Source organism: Aethalodelphis obliquidens, unplaced genomic scaffold (assembly GCF_003676395.1).
Source record: "Aethalodelphis obliquidens isolate GAN/ISIS:26980383/991018 unplaced genomic scaffold, ASM367639v1 scaffold35, whole genome shotgun sequence".
Classification (NCBI taxonomy): Eukaryota; Metazoa; Chordata; class Mammalia; order Artiodactyla; family Delphinidae; genus Aethalodelphis; species Aethalodelphis obliquidens.
This window is the reverse complement of record NW_020837979.1, coordinates 9555203-9576526: the sequence shown is the minus strand read 5'-3', so window position 1 is coordinate 9576526 and position 21324 is coordinate 9555203. Positions and strand designations below refer to the sequence as shown.

Below are 21324 nucleotides of genomic sequence, written 5' to 3'. Positions count from 1 at the left end.
ATTGTCAGAGGGAGGCATGACCCAAGTTGGATACAAGTCCTTTGTCAGTTATATGTGTTGTGAATATTTGCTCCCAATCTGTGGCTTGTCTTTTTGTTTTCTTTTTCTGTCTTTTGAGAAGCAGAACATTTATTTTTGTGAAGACTGGTCTACCAATGTATCTTTTTTATGATTTATGTTTTTGTGTTTCTAAGACATCAGTTATCGCCTACCCTGAGGTCTTCAAGATTATCTTCTAGAAATTTTATTGATTTATATTTAGGTCTATGATCCATTTCGAGCTAACTTTTGTGTGTAGCCTAAAGTAAGGTCAAGCTTTTTTTTTCCCATATGAATATCCAAGGGTTCCAGGCACTAAATGTTGAAAAGACTATTCTTTTCCTCCTTGAATTACCATGGAGTCTGTCAAAAATCATTTGACGATATATGTGTAAGTCTGAAATTGCAGAAAATCAGAGAGTTCCATGATGGCCTAGTGATTAGGATTCTGGGCTTTCACTGCTGTGGCCCGGGTTCAACCCCTAGTTACAGAACTAACATCCCACAAGCCACATGGCCAAAAAAAAGAGTACCCTCTGAAATTTCAGAAAATCTAAGGTAAAGAAAAGCCTTGAGAGAAGCCAAGGGAAAAAATATCTCACCCATAGAGAAGCAAAGATAAAAATTACATCCATCTTCTCCTCAGAAACCATGCAAGTAAGAAGCGAGTGGAATGAAATGTTTAAAGTATTGAGGGGAAAAAAATCTCACCAAACTTGAATTTTGTATCCTGTAAAATTATCTTTCAAAAGCAAGGGAGAAATAAAGACTTTCTCAGACAAACAACAATTAGGGAATTTGTCAAGTAGACTTGCCTTGCAAGAAATGTTAAAAGAAGCTGTTCAGAAAGATGGAAAATGATATAGGCCAGAAACTCGGGTCTGCGTAAAGAAAGGAAGAGCATTAAAGAAGGAATAAGTGAAGGAAAAATAAAAATTTTTTCTTAGTTATCTAACATATAACAGTTCAAAATAAAAATAGTCACAGTGTATCATTGGTTATAAATTATGTATAAGTGAAAAGAATGACATTAAGGGACGAGAGGGAGGAATCAGAAATACTTTATTATTATAAGGTACTTGCACTACCCATGAAGTGGTACAGTGTTATTTGAAAGTGGACTTGGATTAGTTGTAAGTTTATACTGGAAACTTTAAGGCAGCCACTAAAAAAAAAAAGTATAATGACATGCTGAGAGAGAAAATGGAATCATATAAAATGCTCAATTATAACAACACACACACAAAGCAGATAGGGGTGGAAGACAACAATAGGAACAGAGAACAAGGGCAACAAGAAAGGGTTCTCAGAACCCTTTGGTTGTAGCAGGCACCAGGAATCTGTCTCCCCATCTAAATAACAACTGTGCTGGCAGAATCTGATGTAACTGTTTTGGAATTGTGGAGTCTATTGAGGGTTTCTGACTTTCAGGGAAATGCATGGATGGTAAATTGTGGCTAATTTTGGTCAGTTTCATCACTCAGCACAGTAGCAGCTCCCCACCCCTGCTTTAAGCCACCTGGCAGGCAGCTGTGCAAGTGTCCTTGGAGCAGCCTGCACACAGCTTGCTGAAGCCAGGGTGTGCAGAAAGGACCCTGTCCCCCAAATACCAGGGATCTCTGCTCTGATCACTGATTGTTGCCTCTGATCAGAGAGGTGTAGACAAAAAGGCTCGTGGCTAATTTTGTTGCACCTCCCACAACTGTTCGAAGTCCCTCCACCTCCAGCTGAAGTGACTTTAAGGAGATTTAAAGGGATGATGCCCTTTTCCCCTTCTCTTTATTTTTCTCTTTTTCACCTTTTGGGGGTCACACATTAAAGAGTAGGAGGTTCAAAAGGAGCTGCATATACAAGGAACATTATAAAGTGACCATTCATACCCAGGGAAAGGCACAGACTCAGAAAAGACCTGAGAAGACCTTAAGTTTACATCTTGGCATATTCTTGACATAGAGGCAACCTACAACAATATAAATACATACATACATAAATTTAAAACATTTAAAAACATCAAACCCTGGGGAAGGAGGAGAATCTGATTTCTGAAGTTACCACATTATTACATTAAAATGTCTACTTTTGAATCTGTCCCTGAGAAAGACCTAATGGCAGATCTAACAAAGACATTAAAACAACTGTCTTAAAAAAACAAAAAAAAAAAAACAAAAAAAAACAACTGTCTTAAAGACACTCAAAGAACTAAAGGAAGATGGGGACAAAACCAAAAAACACAATGTACGAACAAAATGGAAACACCAATAAAGATATCGAACACCTAGAACGAAGCAAACAAAAAAGTTCTGTAGCTATATTTTAATAACTGAAATGGAAATTTTTATTAAAGGGATTAAAAGGCAGGTTTGAGCAGGCAAAAGAAAGAGTCAATTAACTTAAAGAAATTATCAGTCTGAGGAACAGAAAGAAAAAGATTGAAGAAAAATGAACAGCGCTAAGGGACCTGTGGGACAGCATCAAACAGATCGACGCGCAAATTGTGGGAGTCTCAGAAAAAAGAGAAAAGGGGAGAATAAAACACTTGAAGAAGTAATGGCTGAAAACTTCTCAAATTTGATGAAAGACATGAATATAAACATCTAGAATATAAATTCCAAGTAAGATAAACTCAAAGGGATCCACACCAAGACACATTATAATCAAATTTTCAAAGGACAAGCACAAAGAGACAATCTTCAAAGAGGCAAGAAGTAAATCATCACATACAAGGGATCCTCATTAAAACTACCAGCAGATCTCATCAGAAAATTTGGCTACATCATATGTTAGGCCAGAAACTGTCATACAGATTTTAAAAGATAACTATTATAAAAAGTAACTTATCCAACCACAATAAGAAGTCAGAAATCAATAACAAAAGGAAAACTTAGAAATTCACAAATTTGTAGATATCAAACAACACACTTTAAACAATCAATAAATCAAAAAAGCAATCACAAAGTGAATTAGAAATACTTAGAGATAAATAAAAAAGAAAATACAACATACCAAAACTTATGGGACACAACAAAGCAGTGCAAAGGGTGAATTACACAGCTATAAATGCTTACACTGAAAACCAAGAAAGATTTCATATTGACAACCTAATTTATAAATTAAGGAACTAGAATAAACTAAACCCAAAACTTGCAGAAAGAAGGAAATAATAAAGATTAGAGCAGAGATAACAAAATAGAGAATAGAAAAATAATTGAAAAACATCAATGAAAGCAAGAGTTGGTTCTTTGAAAAGATCAACAGAATTGACAAACCTTTAGCTCGATGGACTAAGAGCAAAAAGAGAGAAGACTCAAATTATTAAAAAATTAGAAATAAAACTAAGGTTGTTAATACTGATTCTATAGAAATAAAAAGGATTATAAGAGAGTATACTGGACAATTGTACACCCGTAAATTGGGTCAGCTAGACGAAATGAACAAATTCATAAAAACACAAAACCTACCAAAACTAAATCACGAAGAAATAGAAAATATGAATAGACCTATAACTACTGAGGAGATTAAGTAGGTAATCAAAAATCTTGTGACAAAGAAAACCCCTAGACCTGGTGGCTTCACTGTTGAATTCTATCAAATATTTAAAGATGAATTAATGTTAATCTTTCTCAAACTTTCCCCAAAAAATTGAAGAGGGGGGAATACTTCCTAACTCATTCTATGAGACTACCATTACCCTGATAGAAAAGCCAAAGACACTACAAGAAAACTACAGACCAATATCCCTTATCAAATGGAAATTGCAAAAGCAATTTCATTTAAAATGGCATCAAAAAGAATAAAATACTTAGGAATTAATTTAACCAAGGAAGTGAAAGTACAATGAAAACTATAAAACATTGCTAAAAGAAATTAAAGAAGATGTAAATAAGTGAACACATACCCACGTTCATGGAATGGAAGACTTAATATTGTTAAGATGTCAATACTACCCAAAGTGATCTACAGAGTCAATGCAATCCCTATCAATATCCCAAAGATATTTTTTGCAGAAACAGAAATACCCATCCTAAAATTCATATGGAATTTCAAGGGACACCTGACCAGCCAAAACAATCTTGAAAAAGAAGAACAAAACGGAAAGACTCATATTTCCTGATTTCAAAATATCCAACAAAGGTATAGTCACCAAAACAGTGTGGTACCGGCATAAAGACAGACATGTTAACCAATGGGATAGAATAGACAGCCCAGAAATAAACCTCTGTATATATGGTTGAATGATTTTTGACAAAGGTGCCAAGACCATTCAATGGGGAAAGGACAGTGTTTTCAACAAATGTTGCTGGGAAAACTGGATATCAACATGCAAAAGAATGAAGTTGATCTCTAACACCATACACAAAAACAAACTCAAAAGAAATCAAAGGCCTAAATGTAAGACCCAAAACTATAAAACTCTTAGAAGAAAACATAGGACAAAAGCTTCACGACACTGGATTTAGCAATAATTACTTGTACAGAACACCAAAGATACAGGCAACAAAAGAAAAACAGACAAATTAGACTTCATGAAAATTTTAAAATTCTGTCTCTCTTCCATCTGGAAGTTCATCTGTATCCTTTATCATATCCTTTTATAATAAACTGGTAGGCAATAAATAAACTGTATTCCTAAATTCTGTAAGCCACTCTAGCAAATTATCAAACACAATGAGGGAGTCATGGTAACCTCTGATTTACAGCTGATGAGTCAGAAGCACAGGTGACAACCGGACTTGCAATTGGTGTGAAGTGGGGTGGGGGCAGTCTTGAGGGACTGAGCCTTTAACCAGTGGAATTTGATGTTACCTCCAGGTAGACAGTGTCAGAATTGAGTTAAATTGTAGGACAAGTAGCTGGTATTGCAGACGACTGCTTGGTGAGGGGAAACCCCCCACATCTGCTGTCAGAAGTGCCGGGAGTGTGGTAGTACTGTGAGAGTTAGGGAGACACACAGGAGGGGACCTTGGCTTTTCCCCACTCAAAATGACAAAAGGACTCTCGGAATATCAGGAAAGAAGAACGACTGAAAGAGCAAAAACATGGGTAAATACAATAGGCTATTTTTTTTTCTTCTTTAGTTTTTTTGTTTTTGTTTTTTTTTTGCAGTACGCAGGCCTCTCACTGTTGTGGCCTCTCCCATTGCGGAGCACAGGCTCCGGACGCGCAGGCTCAGCAGCCATGGCTCACGGGCCTAGCCTCTTCGCGGCATGAGGGATCTTCCCGGACCAGGCACAAACCTGTGTCCCCTGCATCAGCAGGCAGACTCTCAACCACTGCGCCACCAGGGAAGCCCTGCATATTATTTTTTATTAGGTCAGACTAGAAGTCCTGCCTCCCTAATTTGCTAGTTTAAATGAATATTTAAAGTAGTTTTTAACTAAGATATGTATGTAAAGTTGCTATCAGAGTAATTGGTATATATGACGTACTCAATAAATTAAATCTATAATTATTTGTTATTTGTAAATAAAGAAATGTAAGGTTGGCCTTTCCTTTAAAAAAAAAAAAAAAGTGACAATCCAAAGTGTGAGGGGTTGAGGGCTTCCCTGGTGGCACAGTGGTTGAGAGTCTGCCTGCCGATGCACGGGACACGGGTTCGTGCCCTGGTCCGGGAAGATCCCACATGCCACTGAGAGGCTGGGCCTGTGAGCCATGGCCACTGAGCATGCGCGTCCGGAGCCTGTGCTCCTCAACGGGAAAGGCCACAGCAGTGAGAGGCCTGCGTACTGCAAAAAAAAAAAAAAAAAAAAAAATCAACAAAGTGTGAGGGGTTGAGTCTCTCCCAGGTGTCAGAAGCAAGAGATGCCAGGCTGAGCCAGGCCAGATGGAGGCCTAGGTGGCGCCTCTCTTTAAACTTGACCACACAGAGCGCTTCATACCCTGGGCAGCCTTCACATCTTCCCAGTCCAGTTTGATGTTTGGAACCTCATCTTCCGGCTCCGGATCCTTTCTCAAGGCCCCCTTGGGGGAGGCAACCACGATGGGCAGAGGGCCACATTCCTCCCGGAATTCCACAACATGGAGACTCTTCTTATCAGCCAGCTGTTGATGGGTTTCCTGGACACGACCAAATTGAGGACACAAGGTTAGGTCTATGAGGTTGGTCTAACATGGTCCAGCCCTGATACTTATCTTGCATGGCCAAAACTGTTTGGTTGATTAAAATGTAGCAACTCTTTAAAATTCATTAACTGAGGGTGATTATTACAGCAGGAAACATGGCCCAGGTAATATAATATCAAGTTTAGTTGTTTACTGAATTATTTAAGAGTGATTAAAAACAAGATCTTAGGGCTTCCCTGGTGGCGCAGTGGTTGAGAGTCCGCCTGCCGATGCAGGGGACACGGGTTCGTGCCCCGGTCCGGGAAGATCCCACATGCCGTGGAGCAGCTGGGCCCGTGAGCCATGGCTGCTGGGCCTGCACGTCCGGAGCCTGTGCTCCGCAATGGGAGAGGCCACAACAGTGAGAGGCCCGCGTACCGCAAAAAAAAAAAAGCATCCGCCTGCCAATGCAGGGGTCACGGGTTTGAACCCTGGTCCCGAACGATCCCACATGCCGTGGAGCAACTAAGCCCGTGCACCAGAACTACTGAGCCTGCCCACGTGCCACAACTACTGAAAGCCGCAGGCCTAGAGCCCGTGCTCCGCAACAAGAGAAGCCACCGCAATGAGAAGCCTGCGCACCGCAGTGAAAGAGTCGCCCCCGCTCGCTGCAACTAGAGAAAACCCGTGCACAGCAACAAAGGCCCAAAGCAGGCAAAATAAATAAATTAATTAAAAAAATTTTTTTAATCTGACAAATGGATACATTTCTATGAACACTGACTAGATGTCTGATATCTCGTTACTGTTAATTTTTTACGTATGATATTAGTATTGTTGGGTCCTTTTTAATCCTTATCTTTTAGAGATACATGATAAAATATTTATGAGTGAAATAAATTGATATCTGAGATTTGGGTCAAAATGACTAGGGCTGGTTGGGGGTGGTTTCGAGAAACAAAACTGGCCATGAGCTGCTAACTGTTGATGCTGTATAAGAGAGCCATGGGGATTCATAACAGAAGGTAGCCATAAAAATCGGAAAAAGGCGAATGAACTCAATAGATGGTTTATTGATCGTAATTAAAATACCTAAAATACCATGAGAAATGTACAATCTCATGTTTCCAAACTTTATGCGCATCTTGTACTATTCTAATTCTATATACGTTTGAAATTAGAAAAGAGAAGAGCTGATTCATAAAAAAAAAAACAACATAAAATAATTTAAATTGGAGTGTTTTATAATCAGTGGCATGTTGCTTACACTGGTGTCATTTTTTTTCTTTGAGTAGCACAATGCAACTTTTTATAGCTGATGGCATTTTAGAACAGGTCTACTTGACCATAAATATGACCTATCTAAAACAAATATCTTAGCTACATCAAACAATTAAACCTCTTAACAGTAAGTGTAAATTTAGAAGTGCTTTTGAAGGATGTTTTAGATAGTACTAACACACACACACGTTTTAGACAGTAGTAACACACACACACACACAAACACACATACACACACACGAACACAGCTGTTCAAAAAAAGTTTTTTACGGAAAGCTTTTTCTTTCAATTAATTTTCCTATTTTAAACAGAGACGGCTACAATTATTCCATGGATCACTTTATTCAGAAACAGCCATCACACTCTGTCAGGAAGCCTGTCAAAGTCCTCAGCAAATGTCTCTTGAACCTGGCTGTCTTTCTGCTCACCCAGCTCTGCTAAGGTCCACCCATCCTTTCAAGGCACAAGCCATCCCCACCGAGCTGGCAGAGAGGCAGCAGGCAGCCCAGAAGCGGGGGCCCCGTGCAGCGACAGCCCTTCCTCCCTACCGCTGGAGTGATTGTGAGCCTAGCCGAGGCTGAGGGGGTGAGCTGGGCAGGGGCCCAGAGCTCCCATCTATGTGGAGAAATATCCTGAACTACTAATGTTCATATTACTACTGACTCAGATGTCCCTCTGAACTACCAATACAGGTGACATGAAAACTGACCGTGCTTCAGTTGAAGACGGCTCTCGAGTAGAGGTGCCCGAGGGGCTTCACCCCAGTTCCAAAGGAACGGACGAAATTAGGAAAGAGACTTTCTCTTTTTACTTTACATCTTTATGTTGTTGAAGCTTTAGAACAAGCGGGTATTCTTTCCATAATAAAGCAGATTATAATTACTGGCTTTTAAAAATACTTAATTTTAAAACTTCAAAACACCCATAGAGTATTTTTTTACAGGATAATTCTCATGAACTAACTCGTCAGCTGGATTAACTAACCTGATGCAGCCACAGACAACAAAGAATGCCCAGTCCTCAGGTGGCCCGAGAGCAACTCCAGGACAGCCCAGGAGACGGTGGTCTCAGAGCACACAAATGACATACAAACTAGCCCTTCTGTTTCAGAGCCCAGGGAAGTTACCTGGCGGGAGAGCCCGTGGAAGAGGCCCCGGGTGAGGTTAAGCATGTTGACGGAGCCAGAGACCTTGGCATACATGTCTTTGATGCCAATGAGCCGGCAGATGGTGATGATGGCCCGGTGGCAGCGGAGGCCATAACCTAGAAAGAGGAAGAACAAGTCAAACACCTGCCCACTGCCCACGGTGCAGGCGGCATCACCTGCTGGCTTCGCACAGCTTCCAGCTCTGGATTTAGGGGATGCTGGTTCACATTCCGGCTTCACCACTTCCCAGCTGGGTGACACTTCACAACTTACTTAACTTCCACAATGACACTTATTTAAATGAGATGTTATAAGGATTAAAGAAATAATATATAAGTTTCTTAAACATATGGGCAAAAAAACCAGGGCTGTTCAGATTAACAGAGATGCCTGAAGGTTCTTGGTGCCCCATGTCCATGTTAACTAAGACTCGAGGGACACATCTGTTCTCAACCTCCTTGAATGCTCAGCTGCACTGAGCAGAGACATCCACTTCCTCCTGGAAAAACTCTTTTAGCTTCGGTAACACACCCTCTCCCAGACTTCCTCCTAGCGACTGGCCCATCCTTCTCACCTCCTTGCTGGCCTCTAAATCTTGGGTGGTTTCCCCTCCAGCCATTCGCCCTACTCTTGTCTACCTGTAATCCCTTCCCTAGGGAGAGCTTTAAAAACACAAAGCAAACGCATCACTCCCTATTTAAAGCCCTTCACTTCCCACTGTCCCTCGAATTAAAATAAGTACAGTTGACCCTTGAACAGTGTGGAGGTTAGGGGAGCCGACCCTCCACATAGTGGAAAATCTGAGTCTAACTTATAGTTGGCCCTCCATGTCCTCATTTTCTCCATATCCAAGGTTCCACATCCATGGATTCAACCAGCCACGGACTGTGAAGCACTGTAGTATTTAGAAAAAAAGCCGAGTATGAGTGGACCCGAGCAGTTCAAACCCGTGCTGTTCAAGGGTCGACTGGAACAAAGAACTCCACGGCCTTCAAAGCCCTCTTTGCTCTGTGACTGACATCTCACCAACTTCATCCAGAGACACCACTCTCTGTGTGCTGGCCTTCCCGCCGCAAGGACTTTGCACTCAGTGTTTCCCTCAGCCTGCTCTCCCTGCATGACCCCTTCTTACCTTCGATGTCTCGCTCAGATACATCCTCCTCAAAGAGACCTTCCCTGACCACACTAGTGAAGGTGGCCTCCTTCCTCCCTCCCCATACCCTCCCCTGCAAACCAGACCCTGATGGCTGCTTTCAAGCACTCAGCCGAACTTGTTATCCGATGTTTCCCCTCAGCAGAATGCGAGTTCCATGAGAGCCAGGATATTGTTTGCTTACTGCTGTATCCCCAGAGCCTAGATCAGCCCCTGGCAGATGCAGGCGGGAATGATGCAGAGAAAAAGCCCAAATTTAGACTCTTAACATTCTGATTAACCAGGCATGGACCTCAGCACATGCCTTAAAGGCAGGACTGAAAACTACAGCTTTGATTAGAAGACAGGGAAGATAAAAAAGGTAACTTCTGCAATTAAAATGGTAGCAGTCTTTCCAAAATCATTCAGGTAAAGATGTATCCAAAGTAACATGTCTAACAAAAACATGACACAAGCCACAAATGTAAGCCATATATATGATTTTAAATTCTCTCGCAGATATGTTTTTTAAAGTTTTTTTAAAAACAGGTAAAACTGAATTTAGTATTTTATTAACCCAATACGTCTAAAACATTATCATCTGAACATGTAATCAATACAGTAATATTTTTGAGATATTTCTTATTCTATTTTTATACTAAGTCTTTGAAATCTGGTGGTATTTGACACTTACAGGGTCTCTCAGAAGCCACATTTCACGTGCTCCATAGCCACACAGGCCGCAACTACCACATGGGACACACCTCAGCACAGGTCTAAACCTTAATGTCTAAGTGTTCAACTCAATACTTTTTCTAATAATAAGGTAAATGGTTTTTATCTGGCATATGAATGATTAATTATGACTTTAAAGCAGAAGGCAAGTTCTGGTGCACTAATACAATAGGTACTGTATTTGATTTTTATTTCTCTTGGTTTATTTCCATGCCATAGCTCTAGCAAAGTTGTATGAGAAGCTTTGACATGAAAAATTTAAATACTGTTTAATATTTTATCTTCTGATCCAGACCTTGTAAGTATACCTAGTTATATGAGATCATTTTTACTGTAGAACCACAGGTGAAACACAAATCAGAACGTTCAAGAATTCTACACCTCGAGACCATTGGGCATGACTGGCATAGCTCCATGACCCTGAACTCTGCCTGCTTGCTCTTTCCAAGACAGGAAGAAGGTCCATCTCTGAAACCTCAGAGCTCAGTGTAGCACCTGGTTCACAGAAGATGCTCAGTCAATACTTGGTGATGAGCATAAATGAGTGGAACTGAACAAGCTGTAAGAAAAGAACCATCTGGGACTTCCCTGGTGGCACAGTGGTTAAGAATATGCCTGCCAGGGACTTCCCTGGTGGCACAGTGGTTGAGAATCCGCCTGCCAATGCAGGGTACGCGGGTTCGATCCCTGGTCCAGGAAGATCCCACATGCTGTGGAGCAACTAAGTCCGTGAGTCACAATTACTGAGCCTGCGTGCCACTACTACTGAAGCCCGTGCGCCTAGAGCCCGTGCTCTGCAACAACAGAATCCACTGCAATGAGAAGCCCGCACACCGCAACGAAGAGTAGCCCCTGCTTGCCGCAACTAAAGAAAGCCCGCATGCAGCAACTAAGACCAAACGCAGCCAAAATAAATAAACAAATTTATTTTTAAAAAAAAGAATCCGCCTGCCAATGCAGGGGAAATGGGTTCAATCCCTGGTCTGGGAAGATCCCACATGCTACAGAGCTACTAAGCCCGTGCACCACAACTACTGAAGCCCACGCGCCTAGAGCCTGTGCTCCGCAACAAGAGAAGCCACCACAACCAAGAGTAGCCCCCAGCTCGCCGCAACTAGAGAAAGCCCATGCACAGCAACAAAGACCCAACACAGCCATAAATAAATAAATTAAAAATTTTTTTTTAAAAAAAGAACCAGCTAGTAGCATCAATGAATTGTCTAGAAGTAACCAATGTTCCCACTACAAACCCAACTATTCACTCACTCAGTTACTTTTTTTTTTTTTTTTTTTTGCAGACGCGGGCCTCTCAGTGTTGTGGCCTCTCCCGTTGCGGAGCACAGGCTCTGGACGCGCAGGCTCAGTGGCCATGGCTCATGGGCCCAGCCGCTCCGCGGCATGTGGGATCTTCCTGGACCGGGGCACAAACCTGTGTCCCCTGCATCGGCAGGCGGAGTCTCAACCACTGCACCACCAGAGAAGCCCGTTATTGTTTCTTATTCATTAAGTGCTCTTCCCACCTACAGTCACCCCTGGAAGTGTTTTAATCATGAGAGCCTGGGTAGGATGACTGCTTTTTATTTCCCCAAAAGCCTCAATCTTCTTAAATCTAACTTGGGCCTTTACATTTTGGTGTTTTCAAAATGAGTTCAGGTAAAGGTGAGCAAAAATAGAGGGCAGGATGAAATTGGTACAGTTTCTCTGCTTTATCTTCAACAAATTATGAGTTTTTTTAGTTACCTCTGGTTTGTTTCTTCATCTTGATATGCGTCCTTTTAAATCTTAAAGAAATATCATGGTATACTGGAGGGTAAAAACATAAATATAAGAAGGGTTAGGGGTATAGATTTAATGCCCTTGCAAATATCACAAAGCAACCAGTACTACCCTAAGCAGACACCACATGTTGGCCAAGGATGAGTAACAAACTCCGATCTCACTCATTACTCATCTTCTCAGGAGAGAAAGTTTGTCTCTACATTTTATATATTTATATGTAAGAATGCAGTAACAAGCAGGGAAACACAGAAACACCCACAGAGATATACAGCCACACATAAATAAAACAAATATAATCCTGCAAAGTTTAAAAGAAAAGATTAAAACTCACTTGTATGGTCTTCATATCGTTCTATATAATGCAAATAGTGAACTGCCTTGTTCTTTGCCTGAAAGAAAGAAGGAAAATATTTTTCTTAAATCTACTGATAGAATTTACATTTCTTCAGGGATTTCAAAAAATACCTTTTATAAAATATTTTATTATGGAAAATTTCAAATTTACACAAAAATTTCAGTATATACTTCTAAAAGCTAAGGATTTAATTAAAAAACAAACAAACGTAAGTATAACATCACTATCACACCAGAAAACAAACCCAAAACAATTCCTTAATATCTCTGACAGTGTTCAAACATTCCCTGTTGTCTCGTAATTTTGGTAAGCAATTACAAGTCTGATAGAAATGATGCAAGAATACAGGCACTTCTGAAATTGCTTTTTCTGAGTTAAGTAACCTTTGCCAGTAAGTATTTGACAGTTATTAAGTAACCTTTGCCAGTAAGTATTTTTTTGTGGTTCCCACAATGTCTAGCACATAGCTTATTGGTCTTTTACTGTTAACAAAGGGAAAATGTACATACTTTTCTGAAAGCATCTGCCCGTTCACTGGCTTTCCCAATGGCAAAACCTTTAAAAGAAAAAGCATAAATATGAAAAGGGGCATAAATTTGGCACGTAATGTCTTTTACCACATTTCAGGTTTCAGTTCCTACAACATTTCACAGTAGTTCATCTTTCCTCTGCCCACAGAAAACCCGCTATCCAAAACAAATGACAAAGCATGAGGCTACAGAGATTTGCTTCTTTGTTTTGGGGCATTTTGGAAACATTACATTTGAACGTACCTATGAAATTCAAGGTTAGATGCATAACATTACCTTTTATGAATTTCTAGAGAAAACTACACTGAATAAAAAAACAAACGAAAAACCCAAAAAAACCCTAACCATGCTAAATTAATAAGGTAAATGGTTTTCACAAATTCTGAAAACAGATTAAAATAACCAGAACAGCTGGGAAAAAAACATACACTGCTAGACATACACGGAAATAAAAATCAATGATTCCTGAGTTTGTAAATGCTTAATCCTGTGAAATGAGGTTTACCACAAGTTAAGAAAATGTCTGCATTATTTGCTATCACCATTATTTATTTTGAAGAACGTATTTTGTTTTTAAATTATACACAGAAAAGTAACATAAGACAGTACTGTTCCATGAGATATGCAAGACATCTGAGAAGCTGGGGCAAAAGGGGCTGTGGATTACAATTACTAGTTTAAAAAAAATTAAACCATGTAAGTCCTTGAGGAATATATGGGTGAACTTACTTGCTATATAAAGGTATAAAGTTTCTGTGATTTAAAAACTTTCATGTGGAAAAAATTTAAAACTAAGTCAAAATATATGATAGATAAAGGGCTAATGTCCTTAACATACAAAGAGGAAAATCATTGAGGAGGATAATCACCCAACAGAAAGTGGGTGAAACACATGAACTAACAGATCTCAAAAAGGAAATTATAATGGCCAACAGACATGTAAAATGGTGTCCTAACTCTCATAACTAAAGAAATACAGATCAAAACTAAGAGTTATGTTTCACATCGTCACTTACTTACAGTCAGTAAAGTCTGACTCTATCCAGGACTGGCAAGGGTGTGACGGTGCAGATAAACATAAACGGATGCAGCCTTTTGGGAGGGCAATCTGGCAACACTCATCAACATTTCAAATGCATGTAACTTAGAGGCAGCAATCTCACTGCAAGAAATTTCCCCCATCGATATGCTTGCAAAAGTACAACATATGACATGTACAAGAAGCTCACTGTTTTTATAAATAGTAAAAAAAAAAAAAAAAAAAGTATAAACAACATAAATATTCAGCAGCAATAGGAAAAAGGTTACAAAAATTACGCTATCCATACACTGGAACACGATGCAATCAATACAAAAAAATGAGGGGGAATCCACTTATGCTAATATATAAATCTCTGGGTATAATACTAGGCAAGAAAAACAAGCTATAAAATTATGGATATAATATGACCCTTTGTATAATTTTTTTTAAAAAAGATATATGGTGATATTTGAACAAAGAATTTCTGAAAAGATATAAAAGTAACTGTTAAGAGTGGTTTCCTTTGGCAACATACTATCTACAGGTATTAATTGTTTTGAAAGTGTCAGTATGGATTTAAATAGGCAGTTTTCCATTTTTCTTTCCACTTTTCTTTCCCTTTTGAAATGTATTCATGTATACATTTCAAAAACAGATGTTCACTATGGAAACTTTAGAGAGAAGTATCAAGAAGAAATTTAAATGATTGGCAAACATACTAATTAAATATTTTTAATCTTTTCAGTGTATATCCTTCCAATCCTTCCAGTCTTTTCTTTGCATATAAACATACTTTTAAAAAACTGGGATTATATTATACAGTTCTATATGAAGTGGGTTTTTGTTTGTCTGTTCATTTGACTTACCATTATTTTGTAAGTAATTTTCCATAATTCTTTAATGGCTATAGACTATTACAATGTATAGCTATACTCTTCTTGTAACTGTGTCCCTACTGTGGAACATTTAGTGTCCACCCCCCCTTGTTTTTCACTATTATACATAAACAATAGTGTCTTAAGCCTTTTAAAATATTAATTGTCTTCATGGAAAAAGGCAGATGTAGGAAGATCCTTCTTTTGACTCTAAGGGATTATATGGGTTTACCACAAAGTTTGTGAGCCCAAGCCGCTGAAAGATGTAATTAGCCAAAAAAGCCTGAACCCACTGACTCCACAGCTGAGCCCAGGCCACAGCTGTCCCTCCACCACCAGCTCTCCGTATATGATCACAGCCCCATTCACCTGCAGCTCCTCTGCCATTCCCCACAGCGACCAGGACACGGACTGATCTCTTTCTTCCCTCTTTTGCTGTCATGTTGAAAACATTCCTCACCTAAAAGAAAATGTTTCATAAATATTACACCTTAAGAAAATTCTGAAGTAGGGAACTGGAGTGACCTCCTCACACACACAGGCACACGTGGTGAATACACACATCATCCCTCAATCCCACGAGCACCAACAGCACACTGTCTCCAATGGGAAACCTCCATCTGGACTGTTTCTTCAGGAGTAAAACGGAAGTAAGGCTTTCTCTTCTTATTTCACAGGCTTGTTAGAAAGTTTGACTGAGAGACCTTTTAAAGGATTTGAAACTGTAAAACTCAATGCACCCTATTTTAATGAACGCACCACAAGAAAGATAAAAAGTTGCTGATTAAACTATGACATAGTTTATAACTAACTGATTATAAAAGCACATCCTTCGAATTCCCTGGAGGTCCAGTGGTTAGGACTTGGCGCTCTCACTGCTGGGGCCTGGGTTCCATCCCCGGTCGGGGGACTAAGATATAACCAGCTGCGGGGAGCAGCCAAAAATCAATCAATCAGTCAATCAATCACATCCCAATATCACAGATGTTAAAATATGAAAAAATGTGCATCTTAGAAATGATAAAATGCAGTGTATAGAAATAATTAGCACAGGACTGGATCTCTATGGGTTAGGCTCAACTGAAAATAGAAAATTTGGAAATACCTGCTTATTATGAACTACAAGAAAATCTGCATTTTTTTGGCATATTTATAAATTTACCAAGAACTATGAAACGTTAACTAAACTGCTTACATGGCAGCCCCTTTCCCATAAGGTAAGAAAAGGGGGCTCAAGCCCACTCCTGTGGATAATCCTACAGGAAATCACCCACACAGACAAGAGTTCTTCAAAGGAATTAATTTCAAAAGGGTGTAAGCTAGGACCCAAAGACTTAAAATACTTGTAAATATATCTTAAACTCTGTAATGCAAGTGACATTGAAGAAACAATATACACATTCAATCACAAACTCAATACATGATTATTGCATATGGCATTTAACACTAAGTATGCAGCACTAGCTCAAAGGGAAGTTGACTATTTTAGGAAACACCCTGGAAAGAGTGATTGCAATTTACCTGATACAGGCTTCAGTTTCAAGGGCCTACAAGCAGCCCAGCAGATCATTTCCCCACCAAGAGCTGGACATACACAGTAACTCCAAGCTTTCTACCCTTCCCCATGGCTCCCCTCAATCTCTGCCCGCTGAACTGAGCGTCAGATACACCGAATTCAAGGAGAAATTGCTACTGCAACCTTTGCTTTAAGAAGGAGGAAATTTAAATGCAATCTCCAAATTCTGTTACCAACAATACCACTGAAGTTGCTTTGTCTTGAGACCTTAATGGGTGGCTCCCCAGAAGGGCAGCAGTCAGAAAAGCCAATATGATCAAGCAACTGAAATTAAAGTTTCATTATTTCCTTACCCAAAGCAGCTCTGTAGCTCAGAAAAAGTCATGCATCAAAGGCATTTCCTCACTGTTCCTCTTACCCTCTCCACCCACCCCACTCCATCCATCCCAACTTCTCCGAAGGCTTAACTGGGTATTTAATTCAGCATGCCCACCTCAAGTATTCTGGTATCGAAATCATCATATGTTTCTGTAGGGAGAAAAGAAACAGGTATACAGATAAATGTGTCTATATAATTAGTGTATGAAAGTTTTTTTTGTTTTTTTTGCGGTACACGGGCCTCTCACTGCCGTGGCCTCTCCCGTTGCAGAGCACAGGCTCCGGATGCGCAGGCTCAGCGGCCATGGCTCACGGGCCCAGCCGCTCCGCGGCATGTGGGATCTTCCCGGACCGGGGCACGAACCCGTGTCCCCTGCATCGGCAGGCGGACTCTCAACCACTGCGCCACCAGGGAAGCCCCATCACTGACTTTTAACTAAGAAAGAATCTCAGATATTTTGGTGCCACTATCAAAGCAACACCCTGGTCCTCCATCATCACCAGAAACTGTTCTACCACTAAATTCACAAACTCGACCACTACCTCCCTGACTGCATCTTCCCACCTCTCCAGCTCTCACTCAGTGACTGAAAGGTGATGGTCCTTGGGGCTTCCCAGCACCTCCAGACTCTTGCCCACGGTTCCCCTTCCCCATCACCCCTCTGGTCTTCCAGTCTCTCCCACTCAGTCAAGACACCACAGTCCAGCACTTCCACCAGGTCTTGTGAATGTCCTCAACCCCCTCACCTCCTGCCCTCTCCACCACCCTATCCAGGATGGAATCAATGCCGCTGTCTGGGCACACCTGACCTGCCAGGTGCTGCTGTAGAGAAGTCAAAGCATGGGACACACGTGGGCCACGAAAGACTCATGGTCTCCAACTCAGTCAAGTCCTCCCTGCTGCCTGCTGGCCTTTTGCATCCTTTTAGTTAGGTCTCTCTCCTCTCACCACAGCAGCCATTTCAAACACTCTCTGTGTTCTTTTATTGTTAATGACTTTTTACGATAGAAAATTTACATTCATAGGCAAAAAAACACCCCAAAAAACAGTAAAACGTGAGCTTATGTACCATTAGCTAGCTTCAACGATTATCAACTCACAGCCAATCTTCTTTCCTCTAAACTCTGTCCAAGTCCCACTCCACTGGATAATTCTGAGGCCCGTCCCAGATACCCTACCTTTTCATCAAAATATTCTGGTGGCCGTGCTCATCCACGCCCATCTCCTCCTCACAGACTAACTGAAGGCTCCAGAGAGACAGCATTCACACAGGCCCCACCCCCTCCTTCCACTACCAACAGCACAGCTTACCTGGCTCTGTCCCCTGCCCTTTCTTCCATCACAAGTTTGTCCATTTATTTACACTCTAAATCTGGGCCCTCCCTAGGGACTTAAGTTTATGGGTTTTTTCTCTCCCTCCTGTATCTTCATTCTCCCAGTGGAAGCATTCTGCTCAGTCCTAAGCATGCTGGCCTGAGTCTCTCCACCTCAACCTCTTGTCTCCTCTTTGAGCCAAACTAAAGAAAGCAGCGGAACCCTTGTCTATTTCTTCATCTCCTATTCATTGACAAGAATGAATATTTCAGATGATTTTTACTTCTTTACATACTCAGGAAGCAGTGGGGAGATGACTTTGTTTTCTAATTTAGTCTGATAAATATTATCAACTTTTATTTCATGTGTACTTTTATGAGGCTTAATGACAACTATTTGGTTTCTTCTGTTATCAAAATAGCACTCCCAAGCCATGCTGCTCCGTACCCAATGACCGACAGCATTTGGGAAACTGCATCCCACAGATGACTTATACAGAGCCATATGCACACCACCAAGTTCAAATGCTCTGAGAAGCCACACAGTAAAGACACCAGAACCCAGTGCTTTGCCCCCTATTTGTGGAATACTTCTTGGCTCATAGGCCTCTAGTGCTCCATAAAATACATTTTGGTAATAATGTGAAGTTATTTCAATGATGCTCATCCTTTTTAGGAAGAAGGTAATCTAAACAGACGAGTAAATAAAATCATATCAAAGAATTCCAGAAATAGGAGTGCTCTCTCTGTCACAACGTAAGCAAAACCAGGACTCTGCTACCTCCATTGGGACCAGGGTCAGGGGGGCCAAGACTGACGCCTCCCCATGTGTTTCCGCTCCATCCTCGCTCCCGTTTAACCTTCATCTTCCTCTTCCAGTCCCACTCTTCTCTCTGCCGGACCATATCTGCCTCTACCTTCTCCTGCTCTTCCTTGCTTCTTTGGGCAATGGTCTGCACAGCTCCATTTCTCATAAGAGGGACATTCAGACCAGGCCATAGGAAGCCATAACGCCCTGAAGGTTTAAAAACATATATAAATAAGGATTTTTTAAAAGCATTCATTTCTTGAGTATTAAAATGCCAGGCAACGTGTATATAGATAATGATACCGCTGGTGGGAGCTTAAGCTAACATAATCACTCTACAGGCCACTTGGCATTGTTCATTAAAATTTTAAACATACCTACCGTAACAGCTAGTAATTCCACTTACTGGTATTGCCTAGAAAAACACTCCCATGCAGGTATGAGGCATATGTGTACTTGGACAAGGATGTCCACTGAAGTGTTATTTGTAAAGGCAAAAAACAGAAACAATCTAAATGTCCAGCAATATTGGAACAGTAAAATGAACTATGGCATATCCAACCTATGAAATACTCTATACTAAATTCAAAGAATAAGTTAGCACTATAGGTTCTGATATAGAACAATTTCCAAGACATATTATTGAGTGAAAAAAAGCAAATAAGACAATATGTACCATATGACATAATCTAATTATTTTTAAAAGAAAATATATACTCCTTTTAGGGTATTTATATATATAAAAGCATTAGAAAATGTCAGAAGGAAACACATCAAAATGAAATCAGTGGTTTCCTTAGGGGAGGCAACTGGGATTGGGGGAGATAAAAAAGGCATCAAGGGGGACTTTAGGTTTCTCTATATTTTTTAATTGAGAAATTTTTTTTATTGAGAAAGTATACATATATGATTGTTTAAAATGTTAAAAAAATAAATAAATAAAAAAGATATAAGGTAAGTCATGGAGAAAAACATCCAAGTAGACATGCAACAGCTACAAGTGCAGTGAAAGGTGTTTTCTTTACGTCCAAAAGGCTATCACTATCAAAGATAATTTGTCAGCAACCACAGCAAAGAATGTTGATTCAAGTATACTATTTTTATTCTTTAAAAAACACAAGTATAAACAATCATGTGTTCCAGAAGTTGGCAAAGTAAGGCCCACAATCCAAATCTACTCCACCACTTTTTTTTATTTTTAATAAATTTATTTATTTATTTTTGGCTGTGTTAGGTCTTTGTTGCTGCGCGCGGGCTTCCTCTAGTTGTGGCGAGCAGGGGCTACTCTTCGTTGCGGTGCGTGGGCTTCTTATTCCGGTGCCTACTCTTGTCGCGGAGCACGGGCTCTAGGCGTGCAGGCTGCAGTAGTTATGGCTCGCAGGCTCTAGAGCGCAGGCTCAGTAGTTGTGGCGCACGGGCTTAGCTGCTCCGCAGCATGTGGGATCTTCCCAGACCAGGGCTCAAACCCGTGTTCCCTGCATTGGCAGGCGGATTCTTAACCACTGCCCCACCAGGGAAGCCCTAGCCCACCACTTATTTTTGTAAATAAAGTTTTATTGGAACACAGGTATGCCCATTTGGTTATGTATTGTCTATGACTGTTCTTGTGCTACAACAGCAGAGTTGAATAGTTGGAACAGAGACCATGTGGCCCATAAGGCTAAAAAAGTATTTCCTACCTGGCCCTTCAGAGAGAAAGTTAAGCCAGTTCTGCAGTTATTCCACCTTCTACCTCTGAATCGTAAGTTCTCTGAGGATAGGGACTTTTGCAGCAGATGCCACACAAGGGCATTTAAGGCTTGTTGAATGAATAACTAAATGAATGAATCCCTTTCTATGGGATTTTCCTTTCCCTGAATCATGGGGCAATAAGCCATTTGGCTGGACCCTAAAATCACAGAACCTAATACCCTTCATGAGAAATGTTTTATGCTTCTAGTTTGTAAAATATCTATAAAATTTTGGAGACAAAATCTTAGAAAGCACATTAGCTGTTTTTATAAATAAGTTTACCTTCACCGATGATCTGACCCCTGTTCAAATCTTTTCTTTTCTTTTTCTTAGTTCTTTTGCCTCTTCCTTTTCTTGTTCCGGCACCAGACTCTGCTAAGGCACCTTTCCACAGCTCATCTGCTGTCACTATAAAGAAACAGGTTTTAAAAAATTTCTTCAAGAAATGATCTACGGTCTATTGATTTATTCCTGTTGAATACAAAAGGCTGGAAGAAGTCGGGTCACATATCATTACGGCAATGAAAGCAAAATTGAAACATTCTTTGTACACATCACATGGTTACATTTGGAAAGCCCAAGAGGAAGCGATTCTACTCCTTTTACAGAATATGGCCTTCCCCCACAAAAGACAACCATATTTC

At 40.4% G+C, this 21324-nt stretch overlaps 1 protein-coding gene across 3 annotated transcripts in view; it reads right to left on the bottom strand.

The window, feature by feature from the left end:
- The window catches only part of MRPS5 (mitochondrial ribosomal protein S5), a 35808-nt gene that overhangs the window by 4740 nt on the left and 9744 nt on the right, over window positions 1-21324 (bottom strand). The window contains exons 4-12 of one of the 3 annotated variants that reach the window (XM_027129002.1): window positions 20963-21088; window positions 18923-19156; window positions 16943-16977; window positions 15303-15393; window positions 13017-13063; window positions 12484-12541; window positions 12114-12176; window positions 8486-8622; window positions 5719-6093 (exon numbers count right to left, since the gene is read on the bottom strand). In XM_027129002.1, the coding sequence (XP_026984803.1) occupies window positions 5869-6093; window positions 8486-8622; window positions 12114-12176; window positions 12484-12541; window positions 13017-13063; window positions 15303-15393; window positions 16943-16977; window positions 18923-19156; window positions 20963-21088 (1016 nt within the window). In that variant the 3' untranslated portion in view covers window positions 5719-5868. Of the gene's footprint in view, window positions 1-5713; window positions 6094-8485; window positions 8623-12113; window positions 12177-12483; window positions 12542-13016; window positions 13064-15302; window positions 15394-16942; window positions 16978-18922; window positions 19157-20962; window positions 21089-21324 lie in introns of those variants that run through there. The other 2 variants (XM_027129003.1, XM_027129004.1) reach the window with 2 other exon arrangements.